Source organism: Scomber scombrus, chromosome 15 (assembly GCF_963691925.1).
Source record: "Scomber scombrus chromosome 15, fScoSco1.1, whole genome shotgun sequence".
NCBI lineage: Eukaryota > Metazoa > Chordata > Actinopteri > Scombriformes > Scombridae > Scomber > Scomber scombrus.
This window is the reverse complement of record NC_084984.1, coordinates 24,232,684-24,259,194: the sequence shown is the minus strand read 5'-3', so window position 1 is coordinate 24,259,194 and position 26,511 is coordinate 24,232,684. Positions and strand designations below refer to the sequence as shown.

At 39.5% G+C, this 26,511-nt stretch overlaps 2 protein-coding genes across 2 annotated transcripts in view; one reads left to right on the top strand and one right to left on the bottom strand.

Annotated features, from left to right (window-relative positions):
• xrcc4 (X-ray repair complementing defective repair in Chinese hamster cells 4) overlaps positions 1-21,120 on the bottom strand; it is a 48,611-nt gene extending 27,491 nt beyond the window's left edge. Inside the window, exons 1-6 of the mRNA XM_062434991.1 lie at positions 21,095-21,120; positions 15,116-15,259; positions 13,452-13,642; positions 2,583-2,749; positions 1,011-1,142; positions 51-202 (exon numbers count right to left, since the gene is read on the bottom strand). Of these exons, the coding sequence (XP_062290975.1) occupies positions 51-202; positions 1,011-1,142; positions 2,583-2,749; positions 13,452-13,642; positions 15,116-15,257 (784 nt within the window). The 5' untranslated portion in view covers positions 15,258-15,259; positions 21,095-21,120. The remainder of the gene's footprint in view (positions 1-50; positions 203-1,010; positions 1,143-2,582; positions 2,750-13,451; positions 13,643-15,115; positions 15,260-21,094) is intronic.
• The window catches only part of LOC133994952 (tripartite motif-containing protein 16-like), a 31,034-nt gene continuing 21,771 nt past the window's right edge, over positions 17,249-26,511 (top strand). Inside the window, exons 1-2 of the mRNA XM_062434195.1 lie at positions 17,249-17,278; positions 17,669-17,805. Coding sequence (XP_062290179.1) covers positions 17,249-17,278; positions 17,669-17,805 — 167 coding nt within the window. The remainder of the gene's footprint in view (positions 17,279-17,668; positions 17,806-26,511) is intronic.

Genomic DNA, 26,511 nt, shown 5'->3' with positions numbered 1-26,511 from the left:
ATTTAGTGCCTGTATTCACGCACACATAGGGAACATTAAATCCATTTTACCCCGAGTAGGTTGAGAAGGGGCTGGGTTAGTCTGCTCTTCCCCTGGCTCCTCGTCAGTACTCCCTCCATACTCATCCTCCTCAGCCGCCTCCTCCTGATCTGCTGTTTGGTCCAATTTCCCTGAATTTCCCTTTTTCTTTCCCTCAGAACTCCTACAAAAGACACCAAAGAGTCAACACTGATTTAAATATGCAATAGTTTAAAAAATGACATTCAACACACTTTAATGTTTCATAACTTTTTACAACAAATGTGACGAATCTGAAGATTGCAGCAATTAAGGGAAACGTCACGTGTCACTAAAACTATTGAGCAAGTTATTGAGCAAGGATGGGGGACTTGCTGTTGTCTTAACAACTGAGTGTTGTTTGAAACACCTCCAAACGTTTGAAGATCAGCTGACATGTGAGCAGCTGGTTTGTCTGCTGAAGGTTAATCACTGTAATAAGAGAAGCTGTCGGGTGACGTGAAAGTGCTAAAAACTGTTGAAGTTCACAGTTTTTCAAGTGTCTTAAATCAACATTCAGGAGTCCAAAGTAACGTTAAGTGTGTTTTTCTTGCTGTAATGATTCCTCCTGTTCATACTGACCATTAGAAGATCCCTTCATAATGTTTACAATGGAAGTGATGGAGGACTAAATCCACAGTCCTCCTTCTGTGGAAACATGGATTTAAAAGTTGATCTGAAGCTAATATGAAGCTTCAGTCGTCCAAAAGAAAGAAAGGACGAACGAAAAAGGAAGAAGAGAAGGAAAGAACAAGAAGGAGGAGGAGGAAGATTAATAAAGAAAGAAAGAACAAGGAGGAGGATGAAGATGAGGAAAGAAAGAAAGAAAGAAAAACAAAGAGGAAAAAGGAGGCAGAAGAGAAAGAAAGAAAGAAAAAGGAGGATGAAGATGAGGGAAGAAGAAGGAAAGAAAGAAAAACTGGAGCTAAAACACAGAGCCATGTTTGGTGTACCTCGCCTCCTGCAGGTCTGTGACTGTCTCCTGTAGACTCCGAATTTTGGCTTTCTTCTCATTCAGGACCAAAACGAAGCGAGAGTAAAGCTCAGCCTCCAGAGCTTCTTTACCAGCAGCGTAGCGCTTCAGTCTGAAAACATACAGAAACACACACAAGTCTAAAAACAACCTCAGTGTGTCAGCGTTCATCTATAATCGCACCATGAGTTTTTCTCCTTTAGCAACTTAAAACCTCGACTGCTAAACAATGATGGATAACAGAGTCAAGAAGCTGACTGCGGAGCTATGAATCATCCACAATGAGCAGTGCAGGGCATCGACTTCAAAACAGCTCATTTCCTTATTAAAAACAGATTTATTGCTTCAAATATTATATTTATTATGTTGCTTAATTCTAGTGACAGCAAAGCTAAATCTGGTTATATTTAAAATGTTTCTTTGTTGGAAAACCACTTTTTTTTTTAAATGTCTTCCTTTTGCAATTTATCATCTGTCATGAATACACATCCACTTTTTTTTGTTACATTTTTTAACATAATTCATTGTGTTTGTTGGTTTTATTTGACTTGCAATTACTATTATTATTATTTATTATTTGTTATTTATTACTTAATATTTCAATAGCGAAATACAGTTTAAAACAGACACAATCACTTACAGAAATATGTCATTTATAAACACACAAACTCCAAAAATCAGACCACATCGATCAATCAATATGAATTAAAAAATAATAATGAAAAGCTTTAAATAAAAATGAAATAGTAATAAAAAGAATTGTTCCTATTGACATCAAGTAAATAAAAAGTTGTTTGTTAGATGTTTGTTAATTAGAACTACAATGATTTGAGGCTTTGATGCAACATAAATGACAGTAAACTGAATTGAAAGGAGTGTAAAGGAGCATTTTTTTAAATTATTTTCAGGCATTTTAAAAACAAAACAATTAATCAGTTAATCGAGAAAATAACTTGCATGTTAACTGATGATGACAATAATTGCAGCCACCGTGTTAATTATATGTCTTTGGACTTCTGTTTGTGAACTATATTGTCTCAAATTGAGGATGAATAAAGTATTTTGAAGTGAAGTGAGGTGAGTTGGACTGTGAGGAGTCTCGTGCTCTGTGAATCACGGAGGCCCCTCTGACTAACGTGAACGCTGCTTTGACATCGTTGCATCGCTCAGAGTGAAGTGTTGCAGGCGTTGTTGAGTAATAACTGGTTTCTAACAGGAACCAAAACTTATGATTTCAACCTCAGTGTATAGCAGTGAAAGGTTCAAACCGTCTTCACTAACAACTAAACTGCATCTTAGGCTCAGTTTATGAGCGCATTAGCATTAAAGAGATGCAGTTCCAGTTCCCAGCATAGTTTGTCATGATGTCTGCTATAGCCGGATAGTTTCTGTGTTTACTTTCATCCAGCTGTAAATACGACTATTTGCACAATTTCCCAGAAAAAGAACTGATTTAATTCATTGACTTTTGCCCATGTGGAAATCATCCTTCAACACTGGCTGGTTTTCAGAGATTTATGTGTGAGTGTGTGTGTGTGTGTGTGTGTTTTACTCTGCGGTGATGCGTTGCTGTTCTTGTCTCAGTCTTTGGTTCTCCTCGTCCAGCGCCTGGTTATGGCGCTCCAGAGTATTTCCCCTCTCCAGACTGTGAGTCAGTAACCCTCGCACTGCCTCCGCCGGCTCCGGGACGACGTTCAGAGAAACAGATCCCAACCTGAACTGTGAGACGGGGAAAGAGACAAATCACAGCTTTTTTTTTTTTAGCATTTTGGCACCTTTGAACCTCCATTTTTTTTGCTACATTTTTACTTTGTTTATTTCAACCAGCACCTCCCACGTCTTGAAGCCGCTGACGGCCGCCAGCTGCTCCAACTGACTCCCATTCAAAAAGTCAATCATTGATTTTAATGAGTCATTCTGGTCTCTAAATCTCTGAATTCAGGCCCTATAATAAGTGTGCTGGTGCTCATTTTTGGAAACTATTGCTCCGTTAATAAGATTTGACGACTTATAGTAGCTGTGATTGACACTTTGCTCCAAACCTCACACTGAATTAGACTATTGTCGCAATGTTTCACTAAGTTTAATGTTACTTCATTATGATATGTGCCATATTAGCATAATTTGGCTTAAGTCTGAGGTAGCGATGCGTTTCCTGAGCGTGAAAGGAAACATCCCACACTACTTATGTTAGATAAGATAAATATGTTATGTAATTAAACATTGAGGGTTTTTTACCTGTGTGAGGGAGGAAGGAAAGACGGAAGGAAGGAAGGGAGGAAAGAAGGAACAGTCAAAACAGACAATGGCCGAATAATCTTCCTTTAAATCCTGCAACCTTTTTCATTTTTTGACTTCTTCACTGACACTTAGGAACCTCTGCCACCTACAAAACAAAGATTTGCTTCAGATACGACGCTGCCGTGTTTGCATTAAGATAAGAGACATAATGGTCTCTATCACCGCTGACCTCAGTGACCACCAGCTCCATAAATAACTGCTTTTTACCGGGGGAGACGCAGCTGTTTGTGTCTCTGCTGACTGGATAACAGAGATAAAAATGTGTTGTTTCAGTTTCAGTTTATTGACAGAAAGACAAGGAGGGAATTCCTTCACAAGAAGCTTCGACATTTATAGACTTTACTGGTCAAACTGTGCTGGAGGAGCTGCTCATCCTTCCACTATAAAAACATTATTGCTAATCTGACAGTTGGAAACATGCTGACACCAACATTTTTGGCCTGTTTGTGAACCAATAAGATGTCAGAATAAAAATAAAACCATCAGGCACCATTAAAAGCTCAAACATGCTGCAGGAAGCTGCTGCTGATCTCTTTCAGACCCGATTTTAGACTGTATTTGTTTATATTTTGGTGAATAGTCTCTATTTAAAGTCATGTGAATAACTATAAACTTCTGTTCTGTAGCCTTGTTTTTTTCTCTGGTTTCTAAAGTGGATTTATGGAGGTTTATTGGTGGCAGACATCAGAGATAATGATATCCTCGGGATCCTTCCTTCCTTCCTCCCTCCCTTCCTTCCTTCCTTCCTTCCATCCTTCCTTCCTTCCTCCCTCCTTTCCTTCCTTCTTCCTCCCTTCCATCCTTCCTTCCGCCCTCCCTTCCTTCCTTCCTTCCTCCTTTCCATCCATCCTTCCTTCCTTCCTTCCTCCCTCCTTTCCTTCCTTCCTGCCTCCCTTCTTTCCTTGACTCGAGGACAACAGGAGGGTTAGATGAGGCCTATAGAGCGTAATTTTTATGGTAATAAGTTACAATTAAGTCAAAGTTAAAAAGGTCTAACACAGCATTGGGTGATAATTTATACCTTATTAACAGTCAAACCAAACCGGGTCCATTTTGACCCAGGAGGACAAAAGTTGCAGTAAGACAACAGGAGGGTTGAACAATTGACTGATTAGAACGTTCCTGCAAAAAAAGAAGCTTCCTCTCTCTAAATAAAGGTTAACCTCCTGTTGTCCTCAGGCCAATTTTGACCCAGGAGGACAACAGGTGTTAACTTAAAAATGAGGTATAGTTTAATTTAAATGAGGCCTATTGAGTATAATTCCCAAACAATATGTGTAAAACCTGTGGTAATAAGTTGGAATGAAGTTAAAGTTAAAAAGGTCTAACAGAATTGGGTGATAATTTATACCTTTTGCTTTATAAAAAAGTCAAACCAGACCGGGTCAATTTTGATTGACGATTGGAAGACAACAGGAGGGTTAAGTCAGATAGAAATGTACTCAAATGATCTGAAGACATTATTACAAACATCATCACCTCTTCCCTTTTAATCCTCGTCTTCCCTCTTCACTCTCTCTGGTCTTACCTCCCTCTGTGTTTCTGTCACGTCGGCTTATTTACGAGCGTCTCATATTTGCCAGTTATTACTTCACCGCCTCAAAGAAATGTTAAGAAAATAACCAAAAATACTGCCAGACATGGAAATAATTCTTCCAAGCTCCTTCTGGCAAACACTGTACAGCTGTTGCCTCATCATCATCATCATCATCATCATCATCGCACACACACACCCGGTCAGTATTAAAGCTCGTAACGGCTCTGCTTCACATTAAGCAGATATAATCGGCTGTCAGCTGACAGCTCACATCTCCGTGTTGTTGTTGACCGGTCTGAGGAGGCGGCCGGTTGTTTGGCTGCGGAGCTGTTGATGTGGGCATCGGTTCCTCATGTTGTCATAGAGACGCTACTGTTTCAAAAAAGCTGCTTCTGACTTCACACACTTATTAACTGCTGGACACTTTTATTTGGGGAGAGAGCTGCTCCACCTATCCCGACTTTACTACTGAAGTGGGCGAAAGTTGGAGCTGATATAAAAAGCTGCAGTGTGTTAAAGTATTTAACCTTCGTGTCGTCCTCCCGGGTCAATTTGACCCCGTCTGTTTTGTCTGTTCCTTCTTTCCTCCCTCCCTCCTTCTTTCTTTCCTTCTTCTCTCTTTCCTCCCTTCCTTCTTTCCTTCCTCGATGCCCCTTTCTTCCTTCCTTCTGTCCTTCTTTCCTCCCTCCCTCCTTCTCTCTTTCCTCTCCCCTACCTTCCCCCTTCCTCCTTTCCTTCCTTCCTTCCTCCCTCCCTCCTTTCCTTCCTTCTTCATTCCTCCCTTCCTTCCTCCCTCCCTCCCTCCTTTCCTTCCTCCCTTCTTCCTCCCTCCCTTCCTTTCTTCTTTCCTTCCTTCTTCCGCCCTTCCTTCCTTCTTCCTCCCTTCCTTCCTTCTTCTTCCCTTCCATCCTTAACTCGAGGACAACAGGAGGGTTAAAGGAGGACTACAAAGATTTTCAGAGTGATTCCAGGTGTGATTTAGTACTTTTAAGTCCTTTGTGTCTCCAGAGGGGGCTGCTGCGTGAAACTGACTTGTGTGATGTCACTCGAGTCGGATTATAGGTTTGAAAAGTAAAGAAACCCGACTTTTTTCTTTGTAGTATTTTAAAAACAACAAAATAAACAAGATTTAAAATATATATAAGCAAGAAAAAACAAACAAATTATCTGCAAAGAATTTGCGGAATAAAAAAAGACGTTAACTCTGTTTTTTTTTTTTTTAAAGACTGTGTAAAGTGAATTCAGACATTTTCTTTTAAACACATTAAATAGGTCATAAATGTATTTCTAAAAAATGTGTAAAAAGCATTTCAACCATTTAGATTTGAATTGTGGAGCTAGGCTTCAAAAACTGTGTTTCAAGATCTCTGTGTCTGGATTTAATGGGCGGGTCTGAAAATCACCACCGCGCTATGTAACCCGGCGGTGTTAACCAATAGCATGGTTACACACCGGAGCATAAACCCGCCCCTGCTGCTGTAGTACACTACTTCTACTACAGTCTACAGTTAGCCAGTTAGCTGAGTTAGCTGCCGAGCTAACCGCCGAGCTAGCTGCCGAGTTAGCCACCGAGCTAGCCGCCGAGTTAGCAGCTGAGTTAGCCGCCGAGCTAGCATTTGAGTTAAGCCTGATTTATACTTCTGCGTCACGTCGACGGCGTAGCTAAGTGTAGCCCTCTGCGTCGACGCAGACCCCTACGCCGTAGCCTGACGTGCACCTCCAAAAAATCCTAACTACGCGTCACGGCAACGTTGACCGCAAGGGTTGTGATTGGTCCGCTCAAAACGTCAGTTCCTCTGGCTTTTTCCGGTCTTTCTTCCTGCAATACCGCCATTATTATTAATAATGAACAAAAGGTATGTGTTTTCTGTTATTAGCGCACATAGCACAATGCTACATGCTACTGTGACCAACAAAAAACTAAAAAAACATGCTGGGAATATAAATGGTCAACGACGGCATCAGGGCACCGGCGTAGCTACGCCGTCGTTCCGACGCAGAAGTATAAATCAAGCTTTAGCCGCCGAGCTAGCTGCCGAGCTAGTGGCAGAAAGCTCTCAGACCTAGCGTCCATGTTTTGGGTAGAGGTGGTGACTTTGATTGACAGGTGACACTTGGTAGGGGGCGGGGTTTCAGCGGACTCGGCGGCCACTTCAACAGCGTTTGGGAGAAGAGAAATAGGCAGACTTTTACACAACTTTGAAGCCTAATTTCATATATTTGTCGATTTTTTTAATCATTCAAATTTGGCAGGGGGGGTTAACAACACACTTTTCTGTGTTATGTCAAACTCAGAACTCATATTTATTTTTACTTTACACAGACTTTAATTTGAATGTTTCATGTTTATTAGTGCACCATGTTTTAAACTGTCAGTATATGTGTTCAACATGTCAACTACATACAGATTTAATCAGATTTGCGATTGATTTGCAGTTTTCAGCAGCTGTGACATCAGATTTCCAACATGGCTGCTGTTATAAACTGCGGTGAGCCTGTTTTAATGTTACTGGAGGATATTTGACATGTTGTGGTTAAACTGACGTCTGACTGAGACGCTGTGATAGAAAATTAAGCTTCACATCAGACCGTCTGCATCTTCCAGACATCTGTGGCTCCACATTTTCTTTTTTTTTCTCCCCAGATTAGCCTAAAGTAACGCTGCATTTCTCTCTTTTTGTCAATATGAATGAAGTTTATTGGAGTTTAACGTCACTGGACAGAACGGACCGAGAGCCTCATGCTGACATTCAGTGTGAGAATAACAATCACAGAGCAGAAAGTAAGACTAATAAGTGCAGCGTGAGTTAACACACTGAAAGGATTCGTACAAGCATCTGATTATGATTAAAATACACAATAAGGCATCAGTTGTGGGAATAAATGTTACCTCTTTAACCCTCCTGTCGTCCTCTCGGGTCAAATTTACCCCATCTCTTTTGACTGTTCCTTCTTTCCTTCCTTCCTCCCTCTTTTTTTAATGTTTCTTTCGTTCTTCCCCTCCTTCCCTCTTTCTTTGCTCCCTCCTCCTTCCATCCTTCCTTCCTCATTTCCTTCCATCTTTCCTTCTTTCCTTACTCCCTTCCTTCTCTCCTTACTTCCTTCCTCTTTTCCTCCCTCCCTCCCTCCTTACTCCTTTCCTTCCTTCCTTCCTCTTTTCCTTCCTTCATTCATTCCTTCCTTCCTCCCTTTCCTTCTCTCCTTACTTCCTTCCTGTTTTCCTCCCTCCCTCCCTCCTTACTCCTTTCCTTCCTTCATTCCTTCCTCCCTCCTTACTCCTCTCCCTCCTTACTCCTTTCCTTCCTTCCTTCCTTCCTTCCTTCCTTCCTTCCTTTCTTCCCTCCTTCCTCCCTCCCTCCCTCCCTCCTTTCCTTCCTTCCTTTTATCCTCCCTCCTTTCCTTCCTTCCTTCCTCCTTTCACTCCTTACTCCAGTCCTTCCTTCCTTCCTTCCTTCCTCCTATCCTCCCTCCCTCCCTCCTTACTCCTTTCCTTCCTTCCTTCCTTCCTCCTGTCCTTCCTTGACCTGAGGACAACAGGAGGGTTAAATCTTCTAAATCAGATTTTATAGCGGAGGAACATTTGTAAAACACAAACCAACATTAGAACCACATGTCTCAGTCATCACACGTGTGAGACGTTTGGTATCGGAGCTCAGCACAGTAACAGAGGACTCACTGACAGATGCATGTGTGGTATGTAAAACAGCTTGGGTAACACCTGCACATGTGTGTTACTGTCTTCTCTGCCGCGATTAGAGGGCAACGACCAGCATTAGACCCAAGCCTTTCATTATGACTCATAACTTTATGACAGAAAATTAACTGTTTGTTTTTCTTTGGGTTTTTTTTGGGGGGGAAGCGACGATGCCTCTGATGTCACAATGCAGCAAACTTCTGTAATTTTAAACTCTCATTTTTAAAAAAAGCAGAAGCCTCGGTTCATTTTCTCTTCCTTAAATTTCCATTCTGTCATAATTAGTATGGCAACTAAGGTTGTGTGTCTGAATCATGAGTATGTGTGTGTCTGATAGAGTGTGTGTGTGTGTGTGTGTGTGCGTGTGTGTGTGTGTGTGTGTGTGTGTGTGTGTGTTTGTTAACCCCTGAACAGGGATTATTCAGCCGGTTGCTAAACCCGCCATCACGCTGTTTCGACACATCTGCGGTTTTCTCACATCATAAAAATCACACCGGTTCAGATCCATTAAAGCTTCATTTAAACATGTTTGTTGTTTGTTTGCAGCTGTTTGTCTCCTAACACACATTAACTTCACCAAACCAACAGCAAAAACACTATAAATTAGTCCAAAGCACACTTTTTTCATCATTGATACATTTATAGATGAAAATGTAATGTAAGGTAAAAGATACCGATGTTGACCAAATGTCCATTAATTAAGCATTTACCTTAAAAAGACAAGTTCACAAGTGTCCATATGAGCAATAAAGAGGTTTTTCTTGCTGTAATCATTCCTCCTGTTCATACTGACTATTCAAAGATCTCCTTCAAATGGGCTTTCAGTGTTCAGTGATGCATTTAAAGTAGCTGATCAGCTTCTATTGAGCTTCATCAGTCTGAGTTAATCATATCAAGTGATATCTGACACATTTACAGTCTTTTTTAGCATCAGATTCCCTCTTAGTGTTTCCCTGTTGAGCTGTGGTGGAAGTATAGTAACAAAAAGACTTTGCTACTAAAAACACTGTAACGTTGAAACATAGAAGATGAAGATTTACTCTCCTCCTTGTTCTTTCTTTCTCTTCTTCTTCCTTTTTCTTTCTTTTTCTTTCTTTCTGTCTTTCCTCATCTTCATCCCTATTCTTTCTTTCTTTCTCATTCTTTCTTTCTTTCCTCATATTCCTCTTCTTTCTTTCTTTCTCTTTTTCCTCCTTTTTCCTTATCTCTTTCTTTCATTCTTTTTCTTTCTTTTTTCTTTCTTCTTTCCTCATCTTCATCCTCCTCCATGTTCTTCCTTTCTCTTCTTCCTTTTTCTTTACTTTCTTTTTTCTTTCTTCTTTCCTCATCTTCATCCTTCTCCTTGTTCTTTCTTTCTCTTCTTCCTCCTTTTTTCTTTCCTCATCTTATTCCTTCTCCTTTCTTTCTCTTCTTCCTCCCTTTTCTTTTTTCTTTCCTTCTTTCTTTCTCTTCTTCCTTCTTTGTCTTCCTTTTTGCTTTTCTTTCCTCATCTTCATCCTCCTCCTCTTGTTCTTTCCTTCTCTTCTTCCTTTTTATTTTCTTTCTATCTATTTCCTCATCTTCCTGCCCCCTTTTTCTTTCTTTCTTTCTTTCTTTTGGACGACTGAAGCTTCATATTAGCTTCAGATCAACTTTTAAATCCATGTTTACACAGAATCAGGACTGTGGATTTAGTCCTCCATCACTTCCATTGTAAACATTATGAAGGGACCTTCAAATGGTCAGTATGAACAGGAGGAATCATTACAGCAAGAAAAATACACTTCATGTTCATTTGGGCTCCTGACTGTTGGTTTAGGACAGAGTTGATAAATTGTATAGATAAATATCAAGATATCTACTTGATTTTGACTTATTTGGACGGCTGAAGCTAAAGTGGTAAAGTGCTACCAACCAGCTTTGCTTTGATTTTCCAAACAAAGAGCAGAATCTGTTTTTATGACTTATTTTCTGCGGATATGTTTTTACAACTTACTGTATAAATCTGTTACACCTTTAAACTTCACCTTTTCTCTCAGCTTCACTGTTATTCTGCCGTCTGCCTTCATTAAACACAACTAAACAGGTTTATCCCAATGATCAGATTATGAAATGATTATCTGCTGTTATTCTCCTCCGTGTGTGTGGTGAGGTAATCCGTGACAGTGACGTGAAGCGACGGCTCGTGTTTCTGTAAAAACATCTTCACACAGTTTCACACTCCATTCATCACATCCTCCTCACTCCGGTCGGCAAATCAAAACAAGCTCGCCGCACTTTTCCTCCGAGGCGGATGAAGATTAAAGCGTGTGTGCCGGTTACACGCAGGCGCTGACGTCGTGTGAAACATCAACACTGTCGGCTCTGAGAGTCGGCTTTAACTTCAACAATCCACTTAGGTTTTTACAGATAAAGCTGCGAATGAAAACACAGGACTGGGTTTTTAGAAATTAACCTTGTGACTCGTCTGCCGGCAGAGAGGGAAATTCAAATAAACACACTCAGATGTCTGAAACACGTCTCAGCGTGTAGTCTTAGTGAGTTAAGCTCATATACAGGCTTTCAACAGTTATCTGTGTATCACACTGAGATAATACACAGACCAGAGCTCAAACTGTGAGCTGATAGACTGAAAATTAATCTCAAGTATTAGTTTTAATTAGTATTTTTAGTCTTTTTTTAATGCACAACAACTCCAAATATTGCTGCTTTTCTGTGTTTTACATCATTTTAACCTGAATCTTCTTTTGGACTGTTGGTCAAAGACGTTAAAAGGAAACTCAAATATTCATTCTTTTACATTTTTCACCATTTCCTGACTTATTATATAGTTAACAATTAGCCAACCAAAGGAGGAAATACTCATCAGCTTAATCGATAATTAAAGTATTTGTTAACCACTAGGGCTGTCACTTTTTATTTGAAATTACAAACACAGGGTTAAAAGTTCATGTTCGAGCTGTACTGACCTGTTTGAAATGTAGGCTGCAGTGTCTGAATCAGACCAGCAGAGGGCGATCTAAAACTTCACTAGCTTGACCTGTTGCAGGAAACTAAGCCAACGTAAATGTTATGTTTTGTTAAAATGGAAGACGAATCATGACAGACTGTTAAATGAACCCAATAAACCTACTGATGGTTTATATGTGGCAACAGTATAGTGCTGCTTAGTGTAAAAACACATAATGCAGCGATGTTCACCGTAGTTACAACATCCTCTGCCGCCTACCTAGCCTTTTGTGACCCTGCGTCCTCATATGGGAACATTATTTTATGGGTTTACTGGACCTTATACTTCATTCTGCTTAACTTGTGACCTGTTGTGCCACCTAGTGGTAGCAAAAGCACATTACATTGTAAACATCGGTGTAAAACCCAGATGATAGGTATCTTGGTGAAGTCAATCAAAAGCTAAGTTCCAAATAAAAGTGAACCAGATATAAAACTATATCAAATGTTATTGTTGACACTTGTTTTATGCTTAATAGCATCTGTAGTTTGATACAAATTAGACTAATTTTAGCAAAAGAAACAAGCTACGACGCTGCTAATCAGGAAGTACTCATCAGGGCTGAGCGATGAGGACAGAATCATAAATCATGATATTTTTGACCAAATACGTCGATATCGATATTTTGACAATATTGTAAAGATGACTACTGGTGCTTTTTGATAAATAATCATCAGTAATGTGGATATGATGAGTAAATGGATAGAGGCAGATAATAGAACAGTCTGTTAAGCTCAGAAAATTATATCAATTTACTGTAACGCAGCCTTTAAAAGCAGAAAAAGACACTTCTGCCATATCACCATATTACGATAACCAAAATCTTACACAATATCTATAAAACATCACACTATTGATATCATATTGATTTATTGCCCAGCCGTAGTACTCCTTTGAGGATGCTGGGACTTTATTATCGTTCGTGCAAAGGGAAGATGTAAATGTAAAGAAGTAGTTTTATACACTGGTGAATTCATTGTGTTCTACAGTAAAATAAACCTACTGTCCCTCATATTTTCAAAAACGACTTCCTGTTCAAAGACAATGCTTAGTTTTGTGTACTTATCAGGTCCTACCAGGCGGGGAGTTCCGGTCCTCTGAAATGATGCCAACGTGGAAGTAACTTAAAACTGCATTCTATCAAAAGGCCACCAGGGGGCGACCGTTTTGGTGTCAAAAGGACTTCCGTCTCTATACAAGTCAATGGAGAATTCACCAACTTGTCACTTGATTTCTAACCTCAGTAAACGTTTTCAAAATGTGTTTATGGTCTCAATCGCTAGTTTAAAGCCTTCTTCAATGCAGTATGATGTTCATTTGTGAAATTTTGGCCTCACTGATTTTATATTTGACGATAAAGCAGGGTATGCATTAGAGCGTGGCTACGTCGTGATTGACAGGTTGATTGATTCACAGGTTCAGGAGCGCGGACAGATAGACTGCAGGAAATAGCCGTAAATTGTTTCACACCGACAGTTTTCTCTGGAGTTTTGTGGTTATAGTTGTAACAGCTAACTTGGTTAGCATCACCAGGTTGCCAGTGTAGACTGTGGTAGATCAAGCCCTCACAACCTCCCCCGCTCCGTTATCTTGCTCCTCCTGATGCCCATCTAAGTAGAATCAGTGTTTTTATTTTTCCCGGCATGCACCTGAAATTGTCAAGATGGCGCTGCTCAGATCCAAAACTATTGGCCTCCGAGCAGCAGTCCACAAACCAATGGGTTACGTCACGGATGTTACGTCCATTTCTTATATACAGTCTATGGGTCCTACTAATCCCAAATATCTAAGACAAACTTAAAAATGTTTACCAGACAAAGCTCGGGTCTCAGGAGGTTAAGTATAAGAACAGAAGTATGAGATGAGACACAGCATCAGTGTCAGAGTGGTTAACGCTCACCGAGATGTCCTTCTGAACCTTCTCGTATGCCAGTGTGATGGTGGAGCTGCAGTTTGGAGGAGAAGGCGTCAGGCTGAAGCTGTAGGTGACAGAGCTGTTTGTGTCGGTCAGAGCCTGCCGGAGGTCCTGGACGTACTTCTCCTTCTGCATCTCCAGCTCCTCGGCTTCGTCGCTCACTGCAGCCTCGCTCACTGCGAACAGGACGATGCCGCGTTATTATCATCAGCCTTGAGTTTAAAGTGATACTGCAGCAAAGAAAACTGAACACGAAGAAGAATGAAAGAAACACAGGCGTCGTTTAAAGCAACTGAGCATGTGCAGTGGAGATTTATGAATGACAGTTTGACAGGGCAGCTTTAAAAAAGTTCAGAAAACAAACTCTACACAAGCTTTCGACCATATTTCAAGGTCTTCAACAGCAGATGAAGTTTGCTTTCCGATCATTCTGAATACTTTTAGGACTCAAGTTTAAGTGTTTTTTATATAACATCTCAATACACAAATATAAGAGGAAAAATCTCAGGTTTCAGCTCCTCGAGAACACAGTAAGAAACAGTAAAATAGTACTTAAAATAGTAAAAGCAAAGTAATATATAAGAGTAAAAATAGCAAAAAGAGGAAGAATAATATGAGTGTATGTATGTAAAGTCTGGTGTACATGTGTCCTGCCAATAATATATGAATAGATATCAAACTTTATCTATACAGCAGCTTTCATACAGATAAAGTAGTTCAGTTAAAGTGCTTCACATTTGATTGACAAGCAGAAACTGGTTCAATTCTACATCGACACACTGCCTCCATTTAAATGAATGTGAGTGCTATGTTTCTCAAAGTAGGGCTAATTAGTAAAGCAGACACTGATCAGCAGGTAAGTCCATAAAATATCAGACAATAGTGACAAATTCTCCCAAAGATGTTCAGTTAATGATATCAAAAAGAAAAAAAGCAGAAATTTCTATTATTTGAGAAGCGGGAAAAAGAGTTTTTGGCATTTGTTGCACAAAACAATGATCATTCAATTATCAAAATAGCTTCTGATTTATTTTTTGTTGATCAGCTGTAACTAATTGATTAATCAATTAGCATGCAGCCAATGAAAAGCAACACAGATCGTAATCTTATTTGTATTTTTTGTCTTTAATTTGGATTTTATCTGGATATGAGAAACTTGAAATGATTAAAGAATAAACCATCAACTTAAACTTCTAAGCAAAAACGGATGAAATGTCCTTAAACAAAGTGATCAGAACAATTTAAAGTGTGAGTCTCTTCAGGTGTGTCCCTGAGGAAAGTTTCTCGTTGAATCCTCAGCTGACAGCTTTCAGACGGTTTCAGGTCAAACTAATAAATATAACTGTCCAAGCAGCTGAGCAGGTCAACGAGGGTGGCTTAAACCTTTACACAGGTGAAGTGAGAAAGGTATGTGTGTGTGTGTGTGTGTGTGTGTGTGTCTGTGTGTGTGTGTGTGTGTGTGTGTGTGTGTGTGTGTGTGTGTGTGTGTGTGTGTGTGTGTGTGTGTGTGTGTGTGTGTGTGTGTGTGCGTGTGTGTGGTCAAACAGGTGAGGCTGCCCGAGCATCGGGTGAGTATAAACCCATAAATCTGTCAGGTCAGTCGTGTAAAACGTGAGACAAACGAGCCGCGAGGTCGACCTGCTTTTTACCTTCTCCTCTCCAAGCGTCCTGTCCATCAGTCAGCAGCAGCTGGAAGCCTGAACCTAAGTCCCGCCCCCTCCAGTCCACCCGCAGGAAGTAGGAGGAGTCGGGCTCCGAGGAGACGTGGATCTCACGCACCGACATGTGCATCACTGCAGACAGACAATAGTTACAGGATTACTAGAGAAATCATCACAGTCTCTGAAACACTAGGCTTCTCTTTTGTCTTAAATCTTCCTTCACAGATTCATCAGATTTACAACTTTTTTTAACCTTCGTGTCGTCCTCCCGGGTCAAATTGACCCCGTCTGTTTTGACTGTTCCTTCCTCCCTCCTTCGCTCTTTCTTTCCTTCCTTCCTCCTTTCCTTCCTTCTACCTCCCTTCCGTTTCTTCCTCCTTTCCTTCCTTCTTCCTCCCTTCCATCATTCCTTCCTTCCATCCTTCCTTCGTTCCTCCCTTCCTTCCTCCCTCCTTTCCTTCCTTCCTTCCTTCCTTCGCTTCCTTCCTTCCTTCCTCCCTCCTTTCCTTCTTTCTTCCTCCCTTCCATCTTTCCTCCCTTCCATCCTTCCTTCCTTCTTTTCCTTCCTCCCTTTGTAAAAAAACACCCTCAACATTTTTTTTCTTTTGGATTTAACCCTCCTGTTGTCTTCCTGCAGTTTTTGTCCTGCAAAATTGTTGACTGTTAGTAACAGTCAGTTCTGTTAATAACAGACCTGAGGTCAATTTTGACCACAGGAGGGTTTTGGACAACAACTGAGGAATAAGATAAACTTTGGACACACACACACACACACACACACACACACACACACACACACACACACACACACACACACACACACACACACACACACACACACACACACACACACACACACACACACACACACACACACACACACACACACACACACACACACACAATACTTGGTAGTGGATCAGTTCTTTGTTGGTTTGGATCCAAACATGAGATTTGTTAACTGTAAGAAAAGCCTTTCCTTGAATCTGGGACTACAAACCCTGCAGGAAGACTTCACCCATCACTTCATTGGCTCACAGTGAATATTCCTTATTAAGCAAACACCACTGTGCTCAGATATTTATATCAATATGCTCTGTGTATGAATACAGAAGTTGGAGAGCTGTGAGTAGCTCTGAATCTGCTAATTACAGACAGACTCAGTTTGTTTTCTCTTGTGGGGGCGTCTAGGTTTCTGCTGGTCGAGCCTTGTGGGGTCTCCGATGGTTTACAGATCTGTTATCCCTTTAGGACCTTCAATATGTCTTCTATTCTCTTTATAACAACAACGCTGCCGCACAGATATACTCGCAGCATGTCAAAGCAGCTGCTGTAAAACAGATCGGGCCTCAGGAGGTTTAGTTTGTGGCTGTTTTTCTGCACGGTGGACGACACGGTGGGTGAGGGAGGTAAAGTGTTGGCTGGCACGTGAACAGCAGGCCGCGACAGCTGCCAGGAAAATGATGTAAGAACAGCTGTGGGAGTTATAACAGGTCTCCAGCAGGTCTGACACACCTCCAGCAGGCAGGACTGTCAGATCGCACTGCCACGCAAGTTTCACAACACTGTCAGAGGTTAGAGTCAAATCTGAAGCAACATGCTGGTTATAAACACCATGAAATGAGAAAAAAGAAGTTCAAAAAGACACTTGCACACCTATTTCCATTCATAATACAAGCATTGTGTTCCAGTTCTGATCCCTCATTGAAGAAGAATGAAGTGAGATGATCAAACCATCTAAATACTACTGTACTGTTTTACAATAATGGCTTTAAAACAGTGAGATGCCCACATTTTGTTTGGCTTTTTGTTTATTGGCCTACGTCTCCATCACATGACAAGTTTCTGTCTATTAAGTCAAACAAGATAGCTGCCTTTCCTTTTACTCTCAGTGGAAACGAATATTTTATTTTTATTTAATCCTTTATTTAAACAGGTTGTCTCACTGAGATATAAAACCCTTTTTCAAGAGAGTCCTGTGAGCAAAAAGTTCACACATACAGATAGATAAATAATTAATTCAGACATTCATTTACACATTAAGAGAAATGTGCAACCATGAAAGTATAACCTATAATAAATCTTCTGAAGCTCCATTTATGTGCAGCAATATTTGAAACCATGTTTACCAAGTTCAGTGTGCACAAGAGGGTCAGATAATGTTAAAATATCCTGAGATCTGATATTATAGGTGTTGTATTTGAACGTAATTAATGAACAAAGATAACTAGGCAATAATCAATAAACAACATCCAATGCTGCTCCCTTCTGTCTGTTAAGGCAGACTATAACCACCTTTTCATAAAGTAGGCAACGATAAGAAATGTATCACCTGTTATTAAGATAGTTTCAGCATTTATATGTGTTTTGATAACATTTCTAGTGAGAAATGTGCATTTTATTTTCAGAATCTTTGTTCAATGAATGTAAATAATGTTTAGTTTGTTAGTTATTTCAAAGGTTGTTTCGGGTCACGCCAGAAAATTGTAGGAATGAAACTTTTTCTGTTGTTGCTATTGTGGTTACTATGGTGGTTACCAGGGTGGTTACTATGGTGGTTACCAGGATGGTTACCATGGTGGTTACTATGGTGGTTACTATGGTGGTTACCAGAATGGTTACTATGGTGGTTACCAGGATGGTCACTATGGTGGTTACTACACTAGTCTGTATGAAAGGTGCTGTATATATATATATACAATTTGATTTGATTGAATTTGGTGGTTACTATGGTGGTTACCAGGATGGTTACCATGGTGGTTACTATGGTGACCCTAGAAAATTCAAATTCATTGCTTAAGACTCACCTTTTTGCAGCGGCTTTTAATCCTAGTTGAGCTTGAGATCCTGAATTTAATTGTGTAACTATATTTGCTTTTATCTATTGTGTTTTTATAGTTTTATAGTATATCTTACTTATAATTTACTTATTTATAATTTAACTTCTATCTTCAGCTTGTACAGCAATTTGGTCAACTGAGGTTGTTTTAAATGTGCTATAGAAACTTTGACTTGACGGTGGTTACTATGGTGGTTACTATGGACACTGCTGTCACTGAAACCATGTAGTTGTTGTGTAGTTATCTAAAGTTGTTGTGTTATTTGTCCTATTTTAGGTTTGATGATGTTCTTTTGATTGAACAAAAAAAAAAAAAAGGTAAAGAGGAGAAAAGTATTTAAAATTTTGAATTTGAAGCTCTGTGATTGGCTGACTGGATTACTGTCCTCACTGTCACTGTGTTCAGGTTTTCTTTTAGTTATATCTTTAACATGTCATGACAAAAAAACATGAAAGTAACTGAACAGTATGATCACTGTATTAAAACCTCAATATGTGTAAAACCAGTGGTAATCAGTTGGAATGAAGTCTGATCTAACACAGAATTGGGTGATAATTTATACTGTATGCTTTTTTTGTGGATATTAAGCTATTAAGCAGTTCTTCTCATTAGACTCTCACCAGCAACATGTTACTACAATGAGAGATATTATTATTGTTCACCTCTCTGAAACATGAATGCTACATGTAATTGTTAAACGCCGGTTTTCCTCGGTGCCATTCGGTCGTGTAATGACCAAAGTGAGCCGGACTGTTGTAAATGATTAGTCCAGCACGCCGCAACCGTATCATCACAGTGCTCGTAAGCACTGTAATGCACTAATACACAACCTCTCATTAGCTGTAAGTACAGGTTGAGCACAGCAGAGCGGAGAAACTCACACCTCAGTTAAGCTGCGTGCTAATGACCGACCGCAGCAGCAGGCTTCCTAACGCAGCACAACACGTCTTTAACAACACCTGCTTCACTGAATATATGCAAAGCTGGAGGAGCCTTTTCATGAGGAGATGCAGAAAAGTGTCATATTTTTGTATTTGAAGTTTTTAGTGACAACATGAAGCAGAGCGTCTGGAGGATACTGAAGTCACACACATGAATTTTTCAGGGAATTTCGGACTTTTAGCAACAGTAGATTTACTTTCTATAATTAAACTAGTGGAGTCAAGTCAGTTTATTAATAGAGAAAATTTAAAAGCAACAAAACAGAGACTGAGAAATACAATCAAATAAAAACAGAGACAAACGTATTTCACACATCAAGTTTCCAGTAGAGTGAAGTTACTGGGAAAACCTTTCAGGCCTTTCTACATTATAGCTGGGTATCGGTACTCATTATCTTTTAAGGTATCCACCGAAATTAATCAATACCAAGTAGTATTGAAACGTCTCCCGTCAATCGATACCTGCAATCGATCTTTTTTTGCACCCAGAACTAGAAAAATATGACTATTTATATGGACTTGCTCACAGCCAATCAACAGCAAGCGTTCTTGGGTTTAATGCAACATGTGATTGGTCCACTGCCACAGCAGCTACAACCCGTCTGTGGTGGTGAAGTCGTGGTGAATTTGAGTTAGCGCGCTTAGCAGTTCAGCAGCCAAGATGCCACCTAAACGCTCTAAAGTGTATCTACACTACACGCCTGTTACACCAGATAAAAGAATGATGGGTATCTAATGAAGTACTCAGCTGGTATCAGTGTAACTTTAAGGGGACTTGGATTGATACTGGTATCGTCATTTTTTTAACGATACCCAGCTCTATGCTACATTCAGGAACATTTCCATCTTTGGCCTTTTCACACTATGCCATGGCGATGCTGGAATAGATGAGGAAAAGAGACAGACCAGCAGATGGCGGTAATGCAACAATTGTCTCACAACAGCCGTACCTGCATTTAACCTGAAGTGTTAAGGCGGGAAATTATTATATTGATAATAAATAATAAATATTGGTCCCTGCTGAATATTTCAGGGACAAACTAGGTAGGTAGTTAATTAGTTAGCAGTAGGTGAATGTCTGAAAGTGGCTTTAATTATGAGAATCAAAGGTAAAATTAATAAACCTATAGATTTTTTTTAGTAGTTTACTGATTCATTTTTTTTTCATTCATTTTTTGTTTAACGATTATATTTACGTTCAGAGTTAAAATGTGCAGACTTCCCGGTTGGTGGAGAAGTGGACCGACACGTTTTCTTCTGATTTAGAAGTTAAGAGGAAAGTTCAGTTAAACTTAAATGAGTAAACCAGTTCTGTAGTATAGGCTTACTCAGTATATGTACTGTAATTGTGGTGTACAGTATAGTGTCAACCACTTTTAGACGAGTGAAACATTTATTTTATTCATTAGACCATCTATCATATATTTCTATCCTACCTCTCTTCCAGATGTGACAAGCAACAGTAAAGTGGGTTTTTTTGTTTTTTAATTTAATAAAGACCACATATGATCTTTATGGGGGAAAAAAAGTGGTTAAATCGCCCTTTATTCTGTTTTCACTGATAAAATTAACCTTAAAAAGTCTTTAAGGAAATCTGAGCGTTGTTGTTTTAAATAGAAACGATCTAATGTCTGACTGGTGAAAATACAGTTAAATCTTATTTTAAAGGCAGTTTCACTTCAGTCCCCTCTGATAGTAAACTGAATATTTTCATCTCAGCTGGTTTCATTTTGGTTTCATTTTAGTTTCATTTCAGTTCATTGACACTGACAGTAATTATAGTTGCAGGACAACAGCAGAACTCAGACTGTTTAAAACAGACAGAAAAGGCTATTTCACTTTTCTTTTCAATAAAGAGCAAATTATGCATGACCTTAATAAAGACTAAAATAAACGTAGACTAACAGCTGAGTGTGCACAGAGAGAATCTGCAGGTTAACTAACATTTGAGACAATTTATAGATAATTAAATGATTTAATGAGACTTTGTTTTAAACTCAGAGCGTCCAGTAGAAAACTAAAGAGAAAACACACACTGGAAAATGTTCCTGTCGTCTTATTATAATACTAATAATAATACTACTAATAAAGTTTGTCTTCTCTCTCTGTCTGTAAACACTTTAACACGCTGCAGAGAGAAGAAGATCATGTTGAGCAGCAAAAAGCAGCAGAGATCTTTATCTTACCTGCAAACTGCAGCGGTTCAGTCCAAATCTTTTATCTTTTATTTTATTTTTTCTTCTTTATTTCTTTGCAGGAGCTGAAAGCTGCAGCCTACCGGAGACTGCAGCGGTGATGTCATCATCCGGCGACACAACCGAACAGCTGATCGAGTCTGTGTCATTTACGTCATCATGTTTCTGTAATGAGCCTTTTATCATAAGAGTTGTTTAATTTTATCATTATTATTATTATTTGTATCCATTGATTGATTTATGTCTGTTGTTATATTGTTATTGTATTTATTTAATATACTTCTTCTTCTTCTTCTTCTTCTTCTTCTTCTTCTTCTTCTTCTTCTTCTTCTTCTTCTTCTTCTTCTTCTTATTATTATTATTATTATTATTATCATCATTATTATTATTATTATCAGAGTCTCAGTTTTATAATAATTTTTTTTCGCTTTTTATTTTATTATATTTATTAATTTTATTTACTTTAGGGTCTCTGGGGGTTATTCTTCTCATCATTATTATTATTATTATTATTATATTTTATTTTTCTTATCTTTCTATTTTTTTAAGTTTCAGGGTTATTATTATTAATATTATTATTTTTGTTTTTATGCCGTGAAGTTTGTAAATTAAGATAAAGATACTGATTTCAGAATGTTAAATGATATTATGGTATCCTCATGATGACTTTTTAAAATATCTTTTGAAAATGTTAATTATTTATAAACTGATCCTTATATTGAAACAAATTTTTTTTTTTTGATGGTTTATTTCAGGTTGGAGTCAGACAGAGATTCAGAACTGCCAACCTGAGTAAAAGAAATTACCTTACATTTTTATTACTATAAAAAAGAAAATATCTGTCTCTGTATCGTTATATAAGAATCAACTCTGACAAATTCACCACAGTCATTGTTCTGTTAGTGCTAGTTTTGATTACGTTATATACAGTGTAGTTAGTTAGGTTCAGTGCAGGTGTTCTGCTACACTTAATGCATTTTTCATTTTAAATATTGCATATTTCTTGTTTCTCACTGCACACTCGATACACACACAACCAACACACTGAGCTGTTTGTTAAAGCAGTTATATTCTCTTTTATTACTTTACATTTAGATTCATGTGGAAAATGTTGTGTAAAATGATGTTATTAAACTCAATTTTATAACATTTCTGTGATTTTAAGCCTGATCGTTAGTATTATAGCTGTGTGTCATTGTTTTTATAGGAGGAAATTCATTCAAGCTATAAACCGTTTTACCTTCAGAAAATGACAGTATTTACACTATTTTATTGGTGCCCCAGCTGCAGGATTATTATAGTTTTTAGCCTTTTTTTTTTTTTTTTTACAATGTGGACATACTTTAACTTTCTCACACTGCATCTGCATGTTCAGAGCAGCAAACACCTGACAGACAAACTGTTACACATCTGATGAGAGGAAGCTCGTGAAATGAAGTAATGCTGACCCGTCCTCTCTCCGTGTCCCTCCGTTGTTTTGGTTTCCTCGTCAGAGAGGCTAAAGCAACAAGCTGTGTGCCACATGGAGGGAAATGAAGGGATTACTACAAAATCATGATCTGAGTTTTGCAAACAGACTCTTTCCAAGAATAATTGCTCTGAGAGGCAGTGCAGGCATTTAAGCGCTTTCTGTTACACACACACACACACACACACACACACACACACACACACACACACACACACACACACACACACACACACACACACAATGGGGCCCACATCAGCTGTTTTTCTACTGTGTGTGTGTGTGTGTCTGTATGTTGTTCTTCAAAACATGCATCACAGGATAAAGGAACCGGTGCAGCTCTCAGGTGCCTCTAATGGCGCTTTTCCACTATACAGTTGTAGCACTACTCTGCTCGGCTCGGTTTGGTACCAGGAACAACCTTTTCCATTACTATAGTTCCTCCTCAACGTGAGCGGGGTCGTCATAGCAACGGCTGCACGAAACTGCAGTGACTTCGTTTTATACGCGACACAAACACATAAACAATGGAGGACATGGAGGTGATGGTGTACTTGCTGCTGTATGAGGCTTTCTGTCACACACAAAGCAATAGAAGAGAAACGAATCACTGTAACGCTGTTGTTGGTATTTAAAAATGCTGGGTTTGATTCTTGTGTGGGACGGCTCATGACTCTTCCAGTGACTCTCTGACCAATCAGAGGCCGGCAGTCTGTTGACATCACATTTAGCATCGGCTCGGCTCGCTTGGAACCTCGGCAGAGCAGATACTAAAAAAGTACCAGGTACCAGGTACTATCCCTGATGGAAACGCAAAAAAAAAAACATGTGGGCAGGGGCGCCCTAAAGGGGATTCTAAGTTCCAGTCAGTCAAGGGTCCTAAAACAATACTCGAACATTAGTTATTGCTTTAATCAACATATCATCAATAATAGACATTAATAGTCCTTTCTGAGCTACTGTACAACCATGATGGTGCAATATAAAGACTCATTCTAAGGTAACGGAAACAACATTTTTGTGTTTTCAGGTGATTACACACTAATTAAAACATACTTATGAATATTATATTAAATTTCTGCCAAGTTTGTTCCACTATATGCCGCTAAACTAAACACTGGTCCTTTAATGAATGAAACAAAAGAAATCAGTCTGACTTTATATAATAAAAACACAAACACACGCACAGTTAAAACATTATGTTATAAATAATGACAGAAAATATTAATAAAATGAAAACAAATAATATAAAAACAGGAAGTGAGTGAATCTGCAATGAGGAAACACCAGAGGTAGGATAAAAAAAGAGACGAAAATTGTGAATAGCCACGTAAAATAACTATAATTCATAAAATGTAATAGATCCTTCCTTCCTTCCTTCCTTCCTTCTTTCCTTCCTTCCTTCCTTCCTTCCTTCCTTCCTTCCTTCCTTATTTTCCTTCCTTCATTCCTTCCTTCCTTCCTTCCTTCCATCTTCCTCCCTCCCTCCCTTCCTTCCTTCCTTCTTTCTTCCTCCCTCCTTTCCTTCCTCCTTCCTCCCTTCCGTCCTTGACTCGAGGACAACAGGAGGGTTAACTCAAACATGACATCAGGACTATAGATTTCTGTAAACGAAACAATAGAGAAACGACACATTGGTGCATTAAAAGCCCACAAAAGACCCTTTTTTAAATCTTTTTTTCACAGATCTCAGACCTGTGTATATGTCTGTGGTGTGTTGTTTCTGTTCACCGTGTCTCCTCAAAGACATCAGGACGTTTTCGACAGTCTGATCTACATCCTCTGATCCTCTCTGCTCTCTCGGCCGCAGAGCTTCGCTCGATAGACTTGGCCACGTTTTCTACCCTGAAGTGGTGGAAACTCCTGGGAAAGTGATTTCTAAAAAAAAAAAAAACCCTTAAAGACTAAAGTAATTAATTTTTTGCTTTCTTGTTGTGTTTTCTCATGTTATAGTTGACCCATGCAGTAAGTCCTTCCTGTTTATCTATTTCTATTTTCCATCAAGCAGTTCTTTAATTTCTTTTTTTATCTTACAGCGACGGTGTCCTACTTAAGCTTCGTCTCGTCCTCAAGGGTTCCTTCCCTCCTCCCTTTCTTCCGTCCTTTCCTTCCTCCCTTCCTTCTTTCCTCCCTCCCTCCTTCTCTCTTTCTTTCCTCCCCCCTACCTTGCTCCCTTCCTTCTTTCTTCTGTCGTTCTTCCCTTCCTTCCTCCCTCCCCCCTACTTTCCTCCCTTCCTTCTTTCCTCTGTCCTTCCTTCCTTTCCTCCCTCGTTTCCTTCCTTCCTTCCTACCTTCCTTCTTTTCCTCCCTCCTTTCCTTCCTTCCTTCCTTCCCTCCTACCTCCCTTCCTTCCCTTCCTCCTTCCTTTCCTTCCTTCCTTCCCTCCTTCCTTCCTCCCTCCTTTCTTTCCTTCTTCCTCCCTTCCTTCCTTGACTCGAGGACAACAGGAGGTTAACTCATGCTCAGTAACCTTCTGTTTTATAAGGTAAAAAAAGCAATTTCTTCCATTACAGGTCATTTCACACTTCAATAATGCCGTCTGATTTTTCTTTTCTTTTTGCATGGGCTAGCTAATAAGAGAAAAATGTTTCAATAACCAATAAACATGTTCAGGTTGCTGTGGGTCAGGAAGTAGAGCGGGTCGTCTACTGATGGGAATATCGGCAGATTTCACCTTCCTTCCTTCCTTCCTTCCTTCCATCTGTCCTTCTTTCCTTCCTTCCTTCCTTCATTCCTTCCATCCTTCCATCCTTCCTTCCTCCCTTCCTTCTTTCCTTCCTCTCTTCCTTCCTTCTTCCCTTCGTTCTTTCCTTCCTCCGAGTCATCTGTCCTTCCTTCCTTCCTTCCTTCCTTCCTTCCTTCCTTCCTTCCTTCCTTCCTTCCTTCCTTCCTTCCTTCCTTCCTTCCTTCCTTCCTTCCTTCGGTATGTAATGCACAGACAGACCATCAGATTGTGTTATGGTTGCTATAGATACAGGTTGTGTTATGGTTGCTATAGATACAGGTGGTGCTTTAGTGTATAAACGAAGAATAACACAAAACACTGCTTACATCAGAGATCCTGCTGGAGACATTTTTGAAGTTGAGTTTTATTTTTTCATCTTGTACACGAACAGAATGAGTCTCTAACATGTTTTTAATAAAAGGTTTAGAACAAATGAGGTGTGAATGAGTCTCTACAGGTTTGTAAAACATCACATTTAGGCTGTTTTATGTTGTCATGGCCACAAAGAGGTAGGAATATTTTTTTGGTGCGACTACAAAGGGTTAAGTAACGCCACCATGTGTAGTTTGAAATTCAGTAGCAAAACTGACAGGGATCATTTTAAAAAGCTGAGGGTCAACACATCGACATTTCACCTGTATTGTCACATTTTCCTACAAACAAAAACTTTGAAATATGCCATAATCACATCAAAATTCTGGTTCTAACTGAAAGACTAAAATACTGTTTACACTTTAAAATGCGTTTCGGTGATTTGAACACCAGCGGTCAGCCGAAACACATCGTCGGTCAAACCTGGGACTATCACGCGTCTCTGAAGTTCGGATTTCGTAACTGTCTACATCATTTATGTTGGAAGATGAAAGGGCCTTGTGCCAGATTTGTTTCACATGGGCTAGCTAAGATAGACAAGAACAAGAAGCTGTATAGGCGGCTGTGGTTCCAGGAGGTAGAGCGGGTCATCTACTAATCAGAAGATCAGCGGTTCCATTCCCGTCTCCTTCAGTCCTAATGTCAAAGTTTCCTTGGGTGAGATACCAAACCCTAAATTGTTCCCAATGGGCACCCTGCATGGTAGCTTGCCATCATCAGTGTGTGAGTGTGTGTGTGAATAGGTGAACATGGCTTGTAATGTAAAACCAATTTGTGAGGTGACAAGACTAGAAAGGTGCTATTAAAGGTTCAGTCTGTGACCATGTATGGGCTTTTCCAACT